Source organism: Thermobia domestica, chromosome 12 (genome assembly GCF_964235325.1).
Source record: "Thermobia domestica chromosome 12, izTheDome1.hap1.1, whole genome shotgun sequence".
In the NCBI taxonomy this organism is placed as follows: domain Eukaryota; kingdom Metazoa; phylum Arthropoda; class Insecta; order Zygentoma; family Lepismatidae; genus Thermobia; species Thermobia domestica.
In genome coordinates, this window is record NC_137465.1 from 118,873,100 (window position 1) to 118,895,712 (window position 22,613).

A 22,613-nucleotide genomic window follows, 5' to 3' on the forward strand; every position below is an offset into this window, starting at 1 on the left:
TAAAAAAAGAAACATACGCACATACACCTATTTTATACACATGTTTCCGTTATCCTGTTATCGTATTTCATTTACGATTTTTTATGGTAATTATTTTAACGAAGTCAACATTTTATTTGAATAATGTATTTTCTTTGAATTGCTTCGTCGATATCCGTTACTAGTATATCCCTGGCATCTTACATTCAATTTCAGCACGTAACAGACGATGAAAAAACATGTTGATAAGGCATTTACTAATGAAATAAAAAGAACTGCAAATTGTTATTCAAGTTTTGAAATGACATTAGGAATTAATTAATCCTATTATGAATAGAAGGTAGAACTGTTTTTTTTTTTCTTCCTCGTAAAAATAATTTTTACGTGGAAGGAGCTTTTTCCTTTGATTACTTCCTGTTATATTAAAAAGAGAATCATTTTACTCTCATAATATTTGCCTAATATACATTTTCTCTATTTTGCTCTTATTAAATATCTCTGAAAGTTTCTTTCATCTTGGAGAATAATTAGATACATATAGAATTTTTATTAAGGTAAAAAGCTGTATAGCTTATATTTTGTAAAAATAAATCATAATAAAACAACTTGTTTTATAATGTGCAATTTGTTTATAACTACAAGGAGCTTGTATTTCTGTTTTCATTGATATTGAAACTTCAGCTATATTTCATACGCTAAAAAAGTAAATGAGAAGACAAAATAATGTATTTTCCTTTTTTTTCTTTGTTTTAAGAAAAGGAATTTTCTCTAATTAAGTCACGGAAACGTTTAATAATACTTACAAGATCTCCTATTCTTAATAGTACTTGATTTAATACAGTACAGCTAAAAGAAACTGTCTCAGCAACAGACACATTATTACACTATACTTCACATAAAATGTGTTAATTAGTAATTTCATTTCTCGAAATAATAGCAAACGTTTTTTTTTGTTTCGAAAATATAATTTCAAGGCAATGATTATAACAACAATAATAATTTTATGGATAACACAAACCTTGAAATGGATAATTATTACAAAGAAAGGGTTCTTTCTAAGAAGAATAATAGGCATATTAACTTCGTAAATGTAAAGTTCTATCTAAAATTAAATTGAATAAATGCATCCTCCAGGATATTAAAAACAAACCTTTCCTACTTTGCTAAATTACATTTCAATAATTTTAACATTCTCTCCACGTACATATTTGATTTTTTTTAAAGTTGAAATTACCTATCAGAAAAGTAAATGAAAATTTGGTTTATAATAAAGGATGTCTTTTTACTAGGAGCACATCGTTTTGTGTTGTCAATAGCAAAAAGATCTCTCCTTGTTCTCTTATCAATAGCATTACAATTATAATAGATGTTCTGAGTGTAGTTTGTAATAACAAAGAAATATACATAGCTGAAGTTAATGCATAGCTATATAACTGAAAGTGAATGCATAGCTATATAACTAAACTTAATACATATTGCATGATAACGTCGCACAAAATATCTATGGAACATTTCACTGTGTATTGTTTGAAAGCAAAAACTTGGGAATATTTTCTGACCTCGTGAATATATTATCAGCACTTGAAGTATCCGAGATAACCTGATGCGATTTTCGATCAGCTCAAGAACGTGAAACACTTAAAACATTAAGGGCGAGTTCCAGTCTAGAAATCTGAAACAATAAAATGTAATATGCTGCGGCATACCACCGAAGTAAAAGCCATAAGGATGACCATGTATTTTTCTAAATTGTAACGTTAACGAGTTTAGTTGATCTCATTTAATACGGGGTGTAACAAAAAACGAGACTACTCCAATAAATCAGTGTATTTATAGAATGAGTTCTCTGTGATATCACATTCAAACTAGTCCCATTTAGCATTCACACACCGCATTTGGTGCTACCATTCCTGGTAACATCCCTGGAACAAGGTTTCTGGAAGGCCGTTCAGGATATTATCCTTTTTCGATTTAACATCTTTACCTAAAATAAAGTGAGTTCCCTTCATTTAACATTTAATTTTAGGAATTAAAAGTATCTCAGGGAGCTAGATCTGGTGAATAAAGTGGATGTTCTGTCACAGTAATATTTTTGCTGGTCAGAAACTGCTTGACAGATAAGGCTTTGTAAACAGTTGCATTGTCCTCGTACAACAACCAGTAGTGGCCTTTTTATCCTTATTTTTACACGAAGTATTTTCTCTACTTCAATTTAGTAGTGCTGAGTAAGTCTGACCACTGGGAACCCACTCAATCATTAGAATTTCCTTAATGTCGAAGAAGACAATCAACATTGCCTTGAATTTTGATTTTGATATGCGCGCTTTTCTCGGTCTTGGGGATCCCTGACATTTCTTTTGCACCAACTGATGCTTACTTTCAAGATCATAGGTAAAAATCCATGGTTCATCAGAAGTTAGAATAGATTTAAACAAATTTGGATGGTTTCTAATGCGTTCGAGCATTCCACACATGTCTTTACGACACTATTTTTGATCATCGGTCAGAACGTTTGGAACAACCTTCGCACAGATCTTCCTCATGTGTAATTCCTGAGTTAAAATGCATCGAACAGCTTCCCTGCTCAAGTTAGCTAACTCCGCCACTGCACGAACACTTAATCTTCAGTCACCCCGGATCACCTCACGAACTTTGGCAATGTTTTGTTCTGTAATCGCTTACCTTGGCCCCCAGAATATTCATCGTCTTCCACACTGTCCCTTCCCTATGAAAACCGTTTGTCATTAAAACACGTTTCCGAGACAAAGTTGCATCTCCACAAGCCTCGGTTTACATTTGAAATGTTTCTGTGGCTGGTTTATTCACAAGAAACTTGATGTTCATTCAATGTTCAGTTTTTACATTAGATATTTTCCCGGTAGAATGCAGTTGCACGTATTCACTCACTGATGCAATACTCCCAACTATCAAGACCAGTTGAATCGAAAGTAACAGTGCCTTTAATTTTTACAAGAATGAACGTTACAATATCAATAAGGAAATGAGTTAATTTCCTTTGGGAAATTTAAAAAATGAAAAATATACTTAACTATATGTCATTATCAAGAAAAGAATATAAACATTTTTTGAAAGAAAATATCAACCACCTAGTTCCCTTTTCCGGAAAACATGTACTTAGAGGAAACCCTGTAATTATAACGCGCTATTCATGGGAAATGGAGCATATTTTTTGCTCGAAACGAAAGGACGGTAAACATACGTTTTGTTGTTTTTAGGAAAAGATGCGTAAATGTGATAAAGTGCATTAAGAAAAGAACTTAGCAAACATAACTCGTACTGCTATTTCTTTGGTTTAAGGTTTCAATTATTTACACAAATTGACATATCTTTTTTGTATTGTTCAACGTAGTTAGACATATGTTGGAATGTTCACTAGAAGTTTTGTGCTTAACCTTGCAAAAAACATATAAACCACAGATTGCAATTCTATTACTGTGATCTTCACAGTAGATCAGAACCAAATCAGATCGTAATTTGTAACACAATTAATTTATGACAAATACTTAGCTTAAAATGTCATTACAATTTTTAAAACTCTTGTTGTCAATGAATGAAGGTAAGAAAATAGTATACATTAATTTTGCAAATAAAACTATCACTTGATCATTATATTTTTCGTAGCCTTTAATTCAAATAATCTAAAAATAATTTGAAATTTCACCGTCTGTTAAATGTTATTAAAATGGATTCAAAATATTTATTTCGTAAGAGATCCAAACATTTGACAGTCTACTGAGGATGACGTAATTTGCAGTGAACTTCGAATCTTCTGAACTTTGAAAAATCTGTGAATTTATTAACTCATTTAGTTAATAAAATTTTGTAATTACAATGCGAACATATGTTGCAACTAACTATGATTATACTGTATCATTTTTGCATTAGATGTTACAGTTTAAAACGTTTAAGATCTAATAGAAAAAATTGAAAACCTTTGGTAACTTACTTTGTCATTAATAAAGAAACATCTTAACCATGCTTCTCCATTCTCTCTCAACCCTGAGGTTATGTAGTAATGTACTTACTATTGAAAAAAAGATCAGAACCAGGACTTTAAACAAGGGTTTATATTCTTAGTAAATAAAAACAATCGTATCGAAGGCAGGTGCACTAATGCGGAGATGGAAGTTCGTTATAAAAGAAACCGTAAATATTGTTTCAACAGTTTCGTATGTGCGTATGTTATTTTATGTATATATTTAGTTGGTCGTAATAGTTTAAAAATATATTATGTACTGATACCAGTTGCAAAAGTCGAACATAAGTTCAGACTATTACAATCACTTTGTGTAATAAGTTATAAGGACAACTTCCAAATTTAATATAATTACGTCTGGTATGCATTTGTAAACTTTAATATTTTTCAATTGGGAAATTTGTTTATATATTTATTACTGAGGAATTAGATTTAATGTTAATAACTATATCTTTACATTATTTTCCGAGAATAAGCAACATTAAAAGCATTTATACGGAGCCAGTAAATAATAGATTATTGTAATTTCATCGTATTGTATAAGGGAAAGTCACGTTTTAGAAGATTAACCATAACTTTTTTATTCTGATTTTGCATATTAGATCAATCTCGTATTATGTATGTTTCAAATATTATAGTTTTCCAAGTTTTTGAAATTTCGGATAACTCAAACTTCTTGTTTCTGAACTAGAAATGTAATGTGAAAAAGCAATGTTAAGTTTTCTATTTGGAATGCTGACTCGCAAGTTTTCTTTATATTGTAGGTTCTTATAGATTTTGTTTGAAAGACAGTTACTAAGAGATAATTTAACAAGGTAAAATATACGTAAAAGGAAAAGATTTGAAAGGAAAGGTATAACAAATATATTTATGAATATATTTATCATCTTGTTCCTCCCACCAAAACTCCTTTGACAAAACATTAAAAATAATATATAGTGCGTTTCGTCTCTTCTAATCATGCCGTGGTGCTTTAAGAATTATTAGCGGTAGTGAATTTATTTCATAAACAAAACCAAATGAACTGCAAAATCGTGCAGCTTGCTGGAAGAAGAAAGAGCAAAATAAGGAAATATAATGAACTAAGTATTAAAAGAGAATAATAATGTCGAAATTAAATATAAATATTTAATAAATATTTGTAAGTAATGGTATTTAAATATTAACGAAAGTAAGATATTTTAATTCCAAAAATTAAAAAAGTAATCGTATTCTTCCGCTTCGTATCGCATACTTACATATTATTGGATATTTGAAGTAATCTAGTGTACTTGAAATAATAGGTGCTTTATTTAAAATCACTGAATGAACATTATATGATAAGCTTATTTAAAAGACTATTAGCGTGATACATCTATATAAAAAGTTTTAAAATGCACACTAATTTTGATCAATAAGTTTGCACAAACTAACCTAATACTCTATATATTAATCATATAGATACAAAATTGTTGTTTCTTATTTTCTGAATTGTAAAGCACTGTAATCAACGTGTTAGATTATCTTGAAGACAGCAAAGTTATAAAATTATTTCCTACCTAATATTAGCAAATGCGGTATAATGTTAACAACATAATTATATTTTCTTCTTTCAGTTTTATGCAGAGCAATCTAGTATGAAACTATTATGTGTCTTAGTTTCAAAAGTAGAGTTACTTCAGATAAAAAGAACGCAATTTTACTTATTTAGACCTTTAATTATAGGACAAGTAACTACTAATTTTCTATAAACCTATGTACAATAATAGAGCTATTACTTTCTTTGTAAATGCATTAAGTTAATGAGATTAAATAATTCCATGCAAAGAATATTCTTTATAATCTGATATTGTGAACTTAAAAAAATAATTTAATGGCATATTAATATTTCACGTTTACGCAGTATAGACTAATAGCAATCATGATGCACTTATGCAAGTTGAAGAAATAGTAAGATCGGAGATAACCATTTACATGTTATTTTAACAAAAAAAAAACATATATAATGCAGCGAAAGATTACTTTCTGACTGAACAGGTAAACATTATTTTATATTCAACACGTAAGATATTCAAAATTAATTCTTTTTAGTTTATCTTTTTAATTAGATTCTGATATCTATATTAACACTTCGTAGATTACTAATACAAATTAGATTGGCGGTCCAGAGTTGCTATTGGAAAGAACTCTACGTTTGCTTACTATTCATTTCTGAATTTACACTTAGATTGTTTTCTCCATATGTTATGCTTTATTTATTGTATGAACTGATTTAATGATACGTATAATACTAATTGATAAAATAACTTTGTATAAAGAACTATTAACAAATAATAATATTACAACTATTTCAAAGTTATTCACGGCTAAGTTACACATATACGATTATCATATATTAATTCTTCCGCATGGTGTATACGTACTACGAGTAACAGTAAACGATTAGAAAGGAAATACCGGAAACCTGTAAGCAAGCTGCATGGCAAATTCCTATCGACAAGGAAATAAGTTTTTGAAGCACCGAAAAACAAATAGAAACAAAATAAATATAACTTAAAAAGATAAAATGAAAATAAATAATATTTAAAATTAAAGATAGTGGGAGAGTTTCTGTCTCTAGCGTTGCTTCAATGAACAAACTATCTAAGTATACGTCTAGTGCTCATTACTGATTCTTTTCTCAAAAAAATATAATTTTCTCGAAAAACTACGTATTTACAAGTAGAACTGCATATGAGCAAAATGCCCCACCGTTTTCACATGGCTGACAGTCTCACTGGTTGCATCCGTGAAGGCTCTTCGAAATCGAGATCTCCTAGCCTGGGTCAGAGTTTCGGGACGCAGAAGTATTCCCTGTCAACCAACAGATGGATTTGTTAGTGGGGGGAACAAAGTATATGGATAAAATGCTTTTTTAATGTTTTCTTGTTTTATTATTTTTTTCTTTATCACCAACAAGAAGATTTATAACAGAAAACACACAAGAATATACTTCAGATAAGAGGAGACATACACATTTGGGTCCATGTAGCTACATTTATACCGAACAAGGGTAACTGGGTAAAGTAATAAATATGCACATTCAAAGACATAAAACATCAGATCTTTTCATATTCAACATATGCTATAATTGTTACAGATTAACATTCAGTAAATGATACTATATTGACTACTATTTAATGAAGAGTAATGAAGTAAATTAACTATCAATAAAGAATAATACTTTGAATTAACTCACTGAATTAATCTACAAAGCGAATAGTCGCGGTGGATAATTCTAAATCAAGGAGAAGCATAGGGCTCAATAACCAAAAGACTTATTTATTTTTGTTTATTGTTTTTCCACACATTCTCAATTAACAATTGAAAATGTATTCGATTTCTATGGAAGTTAAGATACATACAAGAAAGTTGTATTAATAACTTGAAAAGATTTAGCAGCGAATTACACGGCTTAAACTAAAACTAAATAGAAAGTAATAATTTAACTAAAGTCATGGTATGGAGTTGAGTATGGAAATCATACTGCTATTATTTCCTTGAAGGAAACACATTTTAAATAAGTTAAAAATTTAAATTCCCAAAACATACTACATAAATTCACTTTAAATGAAGAAGAATTGAATAAATTGTTCGAAAGGTTGTTGTTAACAGTAGTACACACAGAAATCTACGTTGTAAGTTTCTACGAAGACAATTACTCCTGTTGTGAACAAAATGAGCTGCAAGTTTGAATTGCAAGATAAATCAGTTTATTCCTGATGATGGAATTTTGTTTGCTCTTCCGCACCTTGTAAATCCAATTAATGTAATCTATCTTGAGTTTTGATATAAATTTTTCAAAAGTTTAACTTAAAAAGATACATGGAATAGAATTGTCCAAAATATTTATTTAGAAATCATTGAAGAAAGTATAAGATAATTTGATTTCTCTTAGAAAAATAGAATAATGCATACGAATAGTGAATAGTGTTATAAGACAAACATGATTGATTTCAGTATTTTCAATCATCTGATCTCAATTATTTGAAATTTCATTTGTGGTGCATTTTAACACACGTTTTAGATTTAAAGTTGTAATTATAATGAGGAGAGATTGTTAAACACATTGGTATTACAAAATTATCTATCATTACTGCCTTATTTAGTACTTTATAGATTCAGATTACATTGTCAAACATGGAAGTATGGATTATTGGAACCCATACTTCTATGTTTCTGATATTTTCTCGTTGAAATGTTTAGCAACATGAAGCTTCTGGTTTAATCTGGACTTGCCTTCTATGAACATTAAGGACCTTTGTATGTATCTGCTCCTACGAAGATAAATAATTATTTACTTACAACTCTAATATATGGTTCAGAAATATTAAGTTTTTAAAGAATTTTTAGAAACACGTAAGATAGAATTCTAAGGGAGTTAATATCACAAGGGAAATTATACAAAAGAAGTTATTAACTATTCAATTAATTTAGAACATTCGAAATCTGTTGAGCAACAATTTTCTTACATTTTCTAAGTTGCCTTTAACGCTTTGCCGACACTATAGTAACGGAACACTTACGTAGATGGATGAACTAAGGGACGATAACAAATTGCTTATCGAATCTTATGTTTTATGCACTATCTTAAGTAATACTTTAATATTAAGCTATTAATAAATATATTTGTAGTTTACTTGTTAATCGCTACGTTCATATACAGCAGATCTGATATTTTATGTAGATGAACGAACATAAAATTGGCATAAAATATACAATACAGTAACTGCATTTATACATACTGGATGCACGGTATAATATGCAACATTTTACACTTTATGAATTGGAGGGTTAAAACACAGCCGAACAACCATAACACGGATTACAGTAGCAACACTGAAGGAAAGATTACCAAGAAGAATACGAAAAATGTGCACTAAAGAAATATAAAAGTGATAATTAAATCAATAAAACAGTTACAAAACATTATAACATATACAGGTAGTACATTTAGATTTTTTTGCAGATGTGTATATGGAAGTTCATATTTACTTTATTATTAATATACTCTCACACGTAAGAGATTTTATTAACATTGAAAAGCACTCAGTAATAAAATGAAGACATACACATCTATAACTGTAGATAAGTTATATATGATGTGTGATTGTTTCAACTACCTTGTACGGTATTTACTGAAGGAAAAACCAGATAAGTCAAACTGAATTTTCATAACCGAAGCTAATCTTGTAACTGCATAATTTTTTCTAGACAAAAGTTTTCTTCTTTTAAAGTACTAATAATCTTAATTTTGAAAACTGTAATGTATTTTGTAAGGAAGTGGACGCTCACTGTAATTTACGTAGTCTATCCGAATTTCGTTTTGCCATTTACATTTGTAAATGAAACATGTTTTAATTTTTGTACATGACAAATTTCAGGCTGAAATAAGAAAATACAGACAAAAAGTGAAAATAAAAATGAACAAATTAGTTTAGAATCAAGACAAGACAAAGAGAGAAAGACGGAGAAAGATATTTAAGAATTAGAATATAGACACACATAGTGAAACAGTTAAACACACAAGCAATGTAAATAAGCAAAGATATCAATTTGATTTTCATAACCAATTATTAAACAGAAGAAAGAAGTGCAAAGCATATGGTAAGAGACATTAGACAAATAGATCTAGATTGTATTTTGACTTAAGTACTATTCTTTAAAATTAAATATATAAATACAAAATATTGGAGAGAGATACAATATACAAAAATAGACAAGTTCTTAGTTACTCCATCATGTTTCAACAATCGCTCATCCACTCATTCATACTCAACATTCAAACTTTTAAATAACTTATCCTACACAGCACAGTAAAGTATAGTATAGTATAATCAACAACTAGGAGTATCCAATCAAATTTCAATATTTTTACTTAAAAATTGGATGTAATGTAAGTGCTATATAACAAGTATTTCAAAAATGAAGATGTAAGGTTGATACGCTACTTTCTGCATTGAAACACAAATCCCAATAAAAAATAATAGAAAAATGTTTTGTTTAAATGATGGGTGTCTCCAAAATATTAGAGATATTATTAGATGAATATAACTTCGAAATGAATGACTTAACACACCACCGACTAAGCGCAAAAGAAATAAATTATAAGTAAAACGAGTGCTTCAAAAATATATACACACTTTAAAAGATGGCAAAAAATTATTCCAAACTGGAAGACAACATATGGTAGGAAGGTTGTATGATATTTGTTTAACAGGTGACAACAGGTAATACGGAGCTAGACTCAAGCGACCAATGGTGTGTAATTCATACTAACAAGACAAAATAATATTAAACTTTGAAATGCCTAGAGATTTCTTAAAAAAGGTACTAGAAATTTAAGATTGTAGCAAGGCTCAGAGACAATGGGGACGTATGATACTAATCCTCCGTCATGACTAGCAATTACTCATATACGTAATAAATTCGAATTGCGTGGAGCAATATAAACACACACGTACACAAAGAGCGAAGAGAGATCTCGATCGGACCCATGCTTCCTATCCAGTAACCTAGTACATTGTCATCAAGATATACTTTTACGTTCTTGTAAAAATGCTGAGGCGCTCATCTTGTTGGCAATAAAACTTACATTACCGCGCAGTTCTCGAAACGTTTTAGCACCACAGGCAAGGACTCATCACTTGCAGCTCTCCGAAGTCGCCGCGATTAGCCGTTGCATACATCCTGTAGACTCTCTCACGGAGTCTGAATTTGAACGAGCAATTGTCAGCTGTGAAGGGGAATTAATATCATCTCACATATCAATTATTTCATAGTCTTAACCGCATTTCCAAATTTCTAGTATAACTTTAATGAACTCTTACACACTTCAGAGTTCAACGATGTTTCCGCGATGCTGTTACGAGTCATTTGCCATGTCTGCGTAATTGCATTAATATTCGCTGGGTAGGTGCATTGCAAGAAATCAGGAAAGCAATAGAAAATATATAAAGAATACATTTGTAAAAGATAATTACTTGCTGAGAATTTCTTTAGCTACATATTTTTTCGAAATAAGTGAACTTATCGAGCGGCTTTCAGGTTTAGATTTTGACAGGAAACAAACCATTCTAAAACCTATATTTGCCAAAGGAATGTTATTTCATTGGATGTATTGCATATTTTAAAAATGTGTTATATCTATGATCAATACAAGTGCAAATTTGGAGACTGAATGTCTAATCATAAGATCATTAGTAATTTAGACCTATTTTTAAACCTTATTTGGTCTGTGCTGTGGAGAACACTAATATTATAAATTTAATATAATCCGAAAAGCACAGAGCTATACTTATATTTCCATACGTGGCGTAGAAATTACATTATGGTTTCAGCTTTTGTTTCTATAAATTTATAATTTACTAAGTAACGAACGAAAAACTAAGTTTTGTAAGTAACATTTCCCTAATTGATCATATTTGGATTATTGTTCCCGTGCTACTCTTGTTTCCCTTAACAGTAGATGATTATAGTTTGATTAGGATCATTTTTTCGTTTCGAATTGAGTTATAAAATATTTTATTAAAATTTTCTTTATAGGTTAACATGCAGATAATTAATACTTTCGATTAAACTATTTCAAATTGGTATAAATCTTTATTTATTTAATATTATAGGTACACTTACATGTTTGAAGTGTTAAAATATATGAAAATGCACCAATAAATACACGTATTACGATCGTTTGGAGAGTTTTGAGGCTTAGTTGTTTTCTCTTTTCAATGTCTCATAAAAACAAGAGAAATCTAACATTTTTACAACTTTTTAGTAAAGTTGTAAAAATGTTAGTATTCCGACGACTTCGAAGGAGAAACTACAAGAAAACAATCTCAAACATTGAATAATTTCCAACCTACTGAAATTTACAAATGGCTCCTAAAGAGTAAAAAAATTAGTTACTTTAAAAACAATAATAATAATAAAATTAAACATTTTAAATTTGATTTAAACTTAAAATAATTTTGATCATTGCACATAATTTATTGGTTATATTAACGAATTATTAAAATATTTATTCAACATTCGTATAGGAAAACTCAAGAAAATTCATTGAGAAAGAACAGGATAGCCAACTACGAAATTATAATTTGGGACCTACTGATTCCAAGTAAGAATGCTAACTAACTCCGTTATCTTTTTCCTTTTTTGTGTGCGTGTGTTGGGTGATATAAATTGTGGAAAAACCTGAGACTAAGCCAGTTACCTTTAGGTATTAATACAGAGAACAAATTACTACTGACAGTAAGTACTTGTTAAAGAATACGGCAGTATTCTATATATAAGAAACGAAAACGAGACAAATGTCATACTATATTAAACGTTAACAATGAAGAAATATCATTAGTCAGAAAAATAAGAAACAAAAAATAATAAAAATATTGCTAAACAAACCAAAGAGGGAAACGAATTTTATTTTATCTATACATATGATTAAAACATTATCTGAAGCAAGCATTTTCAGACATACTTTAAACGAAACAATTTGTTTCAATAAATATTTTTAAATGTAGTTTCTACGCCATTATTTGTTCTTTCAAAAACTATTTTACATACTACTGACAATACATGTATGATTTCTAGCAATACAAGCCGGAATTCAGGATAAAATGTCCCAAAATATGATAGTACAGATACTTTCCAAATATTTTTACCTGAAAAACAGTGTGGATTATAAGGTTTCTTTTGTTTTTAAGTCATTTTGTGTCCTATTCAGTAATTAAATTACAGCGACAAGATAAACTGGCATTCCAATTATTCTATTCAATGAACTCTTATTTTAGATAGAACTCAGGGATTGTATGAAATATTCAATGCTGTTTCGTTGTCGGCATTTTTGAAATAAATATTGCTTAAAATCTGTACATATTGTCCAAGCAGAAAATTTCTCAAATTAGAATGAAGCTGAATGAATTCACAAAATAATTTCCTAAACCCAAATAGTTGGTAACGAACATAGAAGAATATTGATGATAATTAAATGACCAGCAAGCAAGTGAAAAACTGAGCTTGTTTCCTTGTCAATCAGACAAGTTTATTCGTGATTCTTCTGAGGTGTAAGAAACAAAATACAACGTATGATTACATAGGTTTAACGTAAGATCCGGTATATAAATCCGTTAGAAGTATTTCATAGGCTTATTACCTTGAATTAACCAAATTTCTTGGAAGCATGTTATCTACATGATGTAGGGAACAAGGTATTCTTATGTGATGTATGGGAAACTCTGGATCCCATATTATTAGATATTGGAAGGAACTTTAATTGAACTGAAGAATACAAATTTTAGCGAGATTATGCTTTGAGTTCTATTGAAACCATGTTTTCAGTAATTTGATACATGTTTCAATAACTTCACAGATTTTATCTCTGAATTTAAAGAATGAATTCCACATGTATTGTATTATTGTTATCTTATCAAATTATTTTCGCTCTAAATTTCTTTAAGGAACACAGACACGTAGAGTATTATTTAAGTTTAGACTTTAAATGTGGGTGAAGGATACTTTATTAATTTTTAGTATATTAATATTGAGTTTAGAAAAAATCATTTCCTAAGTGACACTTTTTAATGATCAAGCACTTTCTAGCAACTGAAAAATATTGGATTGAGAAATTTACCATTAAAATGATAGAGCGTTTTAAAAAATCATTAGAGAATTGCTTCCATCTAAAGGAGGTGTTAACGTGGTGCAAATGAAGTAAGCATCATTCATCCAGTTTTAACTTCTAAATGGTAATGTCTCTTTTCCGTCATGCACTGAGAATGAAACTAAACTGATAATGAGATGGACATTTCATATGGCAACATTACTGAATAATCAGTTTATTGATGGAAAAGGCATTTTTAAAAGGTCCAGATTAAGAACTCATTCTGCTCGCAAATAACTAGCAAGAGAATTTCGCATATTTCTTAACTTTTTAGGCTTGTATTGCTATTGGGAGTGCATTTTCAATAATAAGAATACCTTAAAAGTAAAAACATCTAGCATGCAAAGTAATTTATTTGCAATAGGCTCTTCACAAGAGTAGAACAAATAATGAAAATTCTAAGCTAACGTATGAAAGAGAAAATTATTGTTAAAAATGAAAGAAGTTATTAAAATGAAACTATTTTTAGCTATGAATAGGAAAGCATATAAATGGAAGAAATATTTATGTTGCATACATTGGCTATGGTTTTTGAAACAATAAATAATGTTTCAATAGGTTTCGGTAGAATATATTTTAATATCAATTTCCTAAACAAAAGTTAGGTTACATATTAAATTTTTGATGCCTACTATAATAATAATAATAGATAAAGCAAAGAATAAATAAGAATTTGTATTAATATGCGAAAACACTTAAGACGTAGCAAAAGAAGAACTATATTTTATTAAGAAACAGTACGTTTTTCGCATACGTTCAGGTTCAGCTACTAGTTATTGTTTAATGATATATGTATCATAATTATCATATCTTAGTTTTGTATTTTAATAATGCAAGTATTACTTACTAGCATGAGGAACAGTTTTTATTTCAACGCTAAAATATTCATTCACACCGTGCTGAAGAAAGCACTAAATCACATCATAGCAACACTAGCTAGAACAACGTTAAGTACAAACATAAATACAAATACCCAACAACCACATTCATACACTCGCACAAATACTCACACATACATACATGAACAACCAACATAACCACATACGCATGTAAAGGTATACACAATCAAACAATTATATTATTCCTTCTTTAAGCATTCATACATTTAAATTCACAATATATGTACAACACCATACACAAATATAATTCTGAAGTTTTAAATGGAAATACTGATTATTTTCAAATCTCCGTTGTTAAGTAAAATTTAATAATCCGTCATTATTCTATTTTAACTGTTGCTACGTAAATTGAGTTACTGGATTATGAATACTTTATGGCATGTCTTATACATCTATGACAAACATACTAATACAGGAACTCCAAAACCTCAACAACAATTAAGATAGAACAATAACTCTTAGAACTGTTAAATGTTTGTCTACCAGTATAAGTAATAAGTAAACAAAAAACAGCGAAATTGATACATGCTGAAAAAAGTTCGAGATAATTTGAACTTGTTTGTTGCATTGGAAACATTTTTAGAACTGTATTAAAATGTCAGGCTATAAAAAACACACATACAAAGAAATTACAAACAATGCTCAAAGATAAACTTTGTTCTGGATATTAGTCAATCCCAAAGATGTTCATTCATATGCTGGAATAATCATTACAACGATCACTTTAATAAGACGCATATTCAATGCACGTGTAATAACAGTAAGAAAATGATTTGTTTAGGATAATAGACTCTATTTACTTTACCTTGTTCCTTGACAGATATTGTAGTCCGTGATTATTTACGTCACAGCTAGAAATTACACTTAAATCATTCATATCGCAAACAAATATTAAAATCGAATTAATAAATAAATCATATAGAAACTGTTATTCTTTTAAAATGAAATTAATATCACACAATAAAATACTCATTCTGAAATTAATTTCACTAACTTTATCAAGGTTCTTTAAAGTACGAAAAGTGGTAAATAAATAGTATGCGAAATATGGAACATATTTCACTGCTACATAAAAACTATCAAAGTAAAATTTACAACTCAATATTCTGTTCTAATAGAACAGAAACTTCAGATTTGAAGTGACTTGAAACACAATTTAACCACTTCCATTATCTATCCATACTTACGATTAGTTATGATGAAATATAAGTAGTGGTTGCAGATGAACAAATCCCTCTGAGCTGCGTAATATGGAACATACATGCAGTTTCGATTCACTTTGTTTAAACCACATTACTACAATAAATCAGACCTTAACTTGAAAATCTCGTAGGTTCGTTTATTTTACAGTTCAAATGAAGATTATACGTGTATATTGATCAACGCGTACTTAAATTGGATAACCTTATAATCCAGCTGTATGAGATTCACAACCTCTTGAAACGATTTTGAATTTCTGATATTCTTACAGTTTACAAGACAAAAGAAGAATACTCATCAAACTATTGGGTTATATATATTGTCCTGAAAGATATAATAGCTTTACCTTTATATGCGCATAATAGGTGTAACGCATGCCGAAAAATGCCTAATGAAAGCAGATACTAAAAGTGCAATGGTTATTAATATATGCTCGCCACTAAAAACTGAATAATAACTTGTTTTGACATCGTGTTTCCAAGTGATACAACGATGTTAGAACAGGTTTCGTTTAGAGAAGGTGATATTAGTATCATATATTAAAAAGAAACTGTACCTGAAGCTATACATTCACTACAAAAATACTGGCAAAAGGATTTGTAGGCTTGCGTATTCATCTTCGGTGTTCATGTTTTAATAACTGCTGCATCTGCTAGTAACTACTATATTCACTGAATAATCACGAACTATTTTTGGAAAGTGTGCGTGAGCATATAGCTAACGTGACGTTTAAATAAAGTATGTGTGGGTTTTGCTACGATAGTGTATAATAATATGGGTTGCTACAACTGCAAAGGTAATAAGCAAATTGGGAAATGTGATGGATTTCAATTTTATTTTGTTTTCATTTATCTTTCCATATGTTCATAAGACGTCTTGGTTAATGATGCAACGCTTGTAGTGCAACTGGTGGTGTTTTGAGCTACACACAGAAATGGCTGACATTTGAATTAATTTGACTTTTAAGGTAATCATCGAAACTATATTCCAGAGAGAACTTTAATGGATAAGCTAGAGGAGAATAGTTCGAATAAGATTTACAAATTTCTTAATAAAAAAATTATTTTTGTTCCATCAATGTTTCATTCTTTACTCCAAGGAAATGGAGTACAATTGTTATCACTGGTGTATGTGTTCATTTATCAATAACTTTGCACCGAATAATCCAATATGAGAACGATACTTAACATTCAAAGAGAGATGTTTAATTCAGACAAACTGCACTCAAGTTTGATTATTTGTTTTAACGTTATTGATACTGGGCACACTAGTGCATTCTTGCTAACAACATCCGCTTCCAGATATGAATATCCCAAATGTCTTGAGTGAATTAATTTTATCCGTACTGTGAAAGTTACACCGAACTGTTTAAGAAATCTAAAACAGTGACATTTCTATGTGAATATCAAGATACAAAGGAGCTAGTTTTTCAACATGAAATAATGTTAATATAAATGCCCATTTCGACAGCTTTAATGCTTAATGAACATATGTAAAGATATATGAAAACTAGAATTTTACGAATCACTCACGAAAATAAAAACAACGAAACTATGTTGAAAGCTGCATATTAGTAAACTGAAATAACTCGGAATTGAAATATATGAAGAAGGGACTTGCAATCTAATTTCTTGATGTTCAAAGAGCAAATTTTAGATCTAAGTATGTGTGGTGCATCAAACTTTCAAATCATCATAAAATCTACGTGATCGAAAAAAATTAACTGCATTAACAAAATGTCCCACCGTTTTCGTCGGGCTGCCAGAATCACTTGTCCCATCTGTTAAAGAGCGTCGCACTGAGGATCTTCTACTCTGGTTCAAAGTTTCCGGTCGCTGAAGCATTGCCTGTCAACCAATAGATTAACTGTTAGTGATGTATTATGACAAGAAATAAATTCCTTGTCTCAAAGGATTTGTACAAATGGGGTACAATAACAATCATGCATCCTTTGCAAAAGTCCATCGTTTGTTCCTCTACTCTACGTAAGGGTTTTCTAGGTAAATTTCCTTTATTCTGCCACTATGTTTGCAGAGAGTTCCTGGAATAACTAGTTAAACTAAATTAAATGTCCCTTTTATAAAAGAAAGCAAATAAAAAAACGAAACTGATGACGTTTATAACACTGTATTTTGAAACTTGCTTTATAGAATTCCAGTCCAGCAACAAAGCAAGAAAGTTTTCATTAATATGCGCATACTTACGGTAAATAAACGCAATTTGAAAAGTTGAGTGGAAAATGGGACACTGCATGTATAAGTTAATCTGAAATATTTAACTATAATAAATAGATAATATTACAACGAGTTGATTTTGATATGCCTCTCGCTGTTATTTATGTCTTCGGTATATGAATGTGTTTTATTATACATGTCTGAGTTTTCTGGTAAAAGTGGCAAATTAAAGTATTCTATATACAGTAAGTCTTAAAAACAACTAATTGTATTTATCTGATTTAGTATATTAATATGAAAATATCATATTATGAAGCGAACTATGCAATATGAGTTAGTCCTAACATTTAAACCCAACAAGGAATGAATATACAGCTGCTTTTCAATGGATATATTAGTTATGGCAAATCTATATTTTTAACACAATAACATAAAGTTACCCTTCTAAAACAAATGTGTTGTTTATATGATCAATAAGTGATATTTCTTTTCTGTTATTCGCAAACGAAGTTAATAGTTCACAATGCACTGCACCTCAATGCACAATGTTGAGTTACTGCGATTACATCACAACAGGCATAGTGAATTTACATTGGCCTTATTTGGCTGTTTTCCATAATGATATTTTCTAATCTTTTCAATCCAGACAGTTTTTCATTTAACTTGAGTTATTATCCAATTCTTTTAACTGTAATATAGTTATCTTTTAGAGTTTGTCTACTTTATTGTGCTGCACTTCTGATTTTCTTCGTAGTATACAAACGAAATCGCAATTTAACATGTAAAGTTGAGTACTGTTTACATTTTTCAAGTTATTTAATATTTTTGCAAGTTCGAAGATTTTATAAAGGAAATCAATATACATATAAAACAACAGGAACTCTCTTTAAACAAAGAAGAAGAATGTCAAAACAACATAAAAAAACTATGATTAGATAAAAGGACTGGGGTATCTAAAATGGCAGATTCAAATCCATTTAGAATTGTTAAATAAGTTTTTCTCTAATTATTAGAATATTATAAAAATATAATGTTAAAATATAACAAATAAAATCATTAGACAATGAGAGCAGTCACAAATAGCCTAGGATAGAAAAAAATATATAAAAATCAACTTTTTGTTCTAATCATGATACTATACGGCATTTTTATTTCATTTTGTAATTTACTAATATTCAAGAATTTTGAATTCTAAGTGGAGGATAGTTCTTCTATTTTGTATATCTATTTTCTTCACATAGAAGCAAAGTTGTAATTTTTAAATGTGCCTTTACTGTGATCAAAGATTAACCACCTATTCACTATACAGATTTAACAATCAGATACGTTCGCATGACATTAGTTGCACTTTTATTGTAATGTGGAATGAATATTTATTTACTGAAATAGCTTCAACATGTTAGTAAAATGATACGCTCGAAGTTTATGCATAAATATATTGATTTAATTTGCTCCCGAAAGGTGATAGAACAAAATAACAGAATAAGGTGATAGAATATTATTCGATTGTTATTGTTACTGTGTTTAATACCAGAATTTATAACTACGATGATAAGAGTTCGATAAACTACAAATAAATGAAAAATAAATTGAGCAAAAAATTGAAATTTGGATCCTAATGAAATGGAGCAAAATTAAAGAGTTTAGTGGAAATAACATCCTGAATAAAATAATTGACAGTGGTCTGGGTAATGTCAATTAAGTTTTATAAGTGTTAGTCGATAACTTTATCGAAAGGAATAAAATAATAAATCTGGCAAATGTATTTTATACACAATATGAAACAGTTGTTCCTTATTAGAACGCAAGATATGAATATTGATATGCTTAGTTTTTGTCATATTTATGTTTATACGTCTGCTACTTAGTATATCAGTTCAAGCGTCTTCACAAAAGCCATATTATATATATATATATATATATATATATATATATATATATATCTTTGATGGCGAAAAAGTTTATATTTTCGTGGAACCAAAACAGTATATAGGCTTTCTGCAACTCTCTCATTCTCTACATAAGAAGATATATATATATATATACAAATAAAGGTAAACGCTTTGACCTGCCTTTATATAACTCATTGAAATGTCTTCAGATGATACATTTCTATTACCTTTTCTTTTAATTTTTATACTGAAGTTAATTTATATTGTCAAAATTACGTCTTTTATTATAAATTTTTAAGAGTGGGTAAGATCACACTACATTTTCCCGTAGTATTTATTTTTATATGTGTAAACGTAATTCGCGTACAATGTACAAAAAAAATCACTGATAATGTAAGAAACATTATTTATCTCCGAAATAAGCTTCCAATATTATTCATCCTCAATTCAGAAGGAAAACAATGATTTTTCAAGTTCCAGTCGACTTGTTCTTATATATTATTTAAATGTTAACAATAATTATTTACTTTGCCCATTTTATCGCTTGCAAAATTACGATAATCTTTAATTCCCTTAAATCTAATAAGTTAATTTGCCATTCATTTTCTTGTGTTAGATACCAGACTCACTCTCAGTTTTGCATTTGCCCAGGAAGCTATTTAGCAATATTTGAATTTTTTAAGTAAAGATCTTAAAAAGCTCCTTTCTATCAAATTGAACCACATATTCCTAAAAATTAAGTTTGTAACTCTGGTAGGAGTATAAAGTACATTAAGAGCACATACAGCTTTCTCCTACTGTTCTTGTTGATAATACATGATTCTTTTAGAAACTTAAAATATTTGTATCTCTTTTGTTTATATAAATTCTTTCTTTGAAATTTCCTCCTTCATAAATACATATTCTACAAGTCTGATATCGGACAACGATCACATCGAATTATTAAGTAGTTTCTGAGCTCGTGTTCAAATTTCAAGACACACTTATTATTTCTTTAACGAACTATTTTCTGTTCACAAATTGGAAATGCAGTATGACAAGAAACTGTATACTGATTGGTCAAATATTTAAAATTTGCCCTCTTAATGACATTTAAATAACTTTTAATACGTTTTCTAAATCTTCGTTGATAATGTGAACCAACTTTTTACTTTGATCATAGTGATGTACTGCTGTTCTATTTATCTTGTAATAGATTAGAACTTGCACTTAGTAATCAGAACAAGCACTGATTACTAAACGAAAAATCGAGTTCAAATTTCAAGACCTCTACTGATGCTCTTAGCAATATGATGAACGAAAATATTGTAGAGTTGATTTTGAGTTTAACGTCCCGTTCAACCACGAGGTTATATGAGACGTGGATTTCAAACCACACGAGCTCAGGGCGGTAATCGAACCCGGGTCTCCCACACCAAAGGCGCGTACACCAACCGACGAAACTCCTACATTGTGTTGTCTTTTATTGTTTTATTTATTCAACATACGATATTTGTAAAATACAAATTTTTAAAGTATTAGTTATGTTATTTAGATGAAAAATATTACTTCACACATCAATATGGCAGGTTTTCATTTTCACTGAACTAACATATTAAAGTATAAAAAGCAATTTAGAACTTAATATATATAACAGGGTTTCAAAACACACACACACAGGTATGTATTCATCTCCATACCTGTCTCACAAAAAGCAGTTGCAGGGTGTGCAATTTGTTGCATATACGAGAGAAAAGCTAACTACTGTGAACATAATTTATCATTTACTTTGTTTAGAAACAAGCTGTCAAGACCAGCTTTTCATAATTTAGTTATTTAGAAGAGGCAATTAAAAAGCAAGTATGGGTAAAAGTGTTCTTTTTTCGAAATGGTATATGCTTTGCTCAACAAACACACTACTGTACTAGTTTTACTTTACACATAAAAATATCATCAAATAAAAAATAACAACATTGATCTCTTGGTTTTTTTTTAAATGCAGGTTTGTTCTTGAGAACATGTGAGACTTAACGCAAAAAATAAGAAAAACTCAGTGGGAGATTGTGAGATTTACTCTTTGAGCTTGTGTGAATCAAACGTTCTACCTAAATTACTTTGAAGTGCTGAAAAACACTCAGTTTTGATTCGAGCAAAACGATTCACACAAATGTCCCACCGTTTTCATTGGGCTGATAGACTCGCTGGTGGCTTCCGTAAATGCTCTTCGTAATCGAGCTCTTCTGGCTTCTGTGAGAGATTCAGCACGGCCCTGTTGATTAATAGATGACTCGTTAGTTTTCGAGAACGAGGTAAAAACTCTTGCATATACAGGGTGTTTCAAAACAACACCGACAACGTTTGGGAGGCGATTCCTGATACCAAAATAAGACAAAAAGTATAGACCAACCTGGGTGCACAAATGCTTCCTTTCGGAGTTATAAGCTGCCGAAAACATGAAAAAAATGAACTTTGAAGATCAATAGTTTCAAAACTATTAGACCAACCGTAGTCGGGTCAAGACTTCACCTAGGAACTAGTATGTGCTCTATCCAAATATCCATGTTTCAGAATTCTAAGGTACTCACGCAACAATTTTTATAGAGGTAGTTGGTAAATACTTCAAATTATATGCCCGTAGTCAAACGCCTTCTATAAAATTTGTTGCGTATATTAGGCTTCTGAAGCATGGATATTGGATAGAACACATAATAGTTCCTAACTGAAGTTTTGACCTGAGTGCGGTAGGTCCCATATTTTCGAAGCTATGAGCCTTTAAAATTCATTTTTTCATGTTTTCGGTAGCCTATAACTCCAGAAGGA

The 22,613-nt window shown here is 29.7% G+C and overlaps 1 protein-coding gene across 2 annotated transcripts in view; it reads right to left on the reverse strand.

The window, feature by feature from the left end:
- The window catches only part of SK (small conductance calcium-activated potassium channel), a 1,328,561-nt gene that overhangs the window by 840,166 nt on the left and 465,782 nt on the right, over positions 1-22,613 (reverse strand). Inside the window, exons 3-4 of one of the 2 annotated variants that reach the window (XM_081734013.1) lie at positions 17,494-17,595; positions 6,707-6,808 (exon numbers count right to left, since the gene is read on the reverse strand). The exons of the other annotated variant lie outside the window; for it this stretch is intronic. Coding sequence (XP_081590139.1) covers positions 6,707-6,808; positions 17,494-17,595 — 204 coding nt within the window. The remainder of the gene's footprint in view (positions 1-6,706; positions 6,809-17,493; positions 17,596-22,613) is intronic. 2 annotated transcript variants of the gene reach the window in all.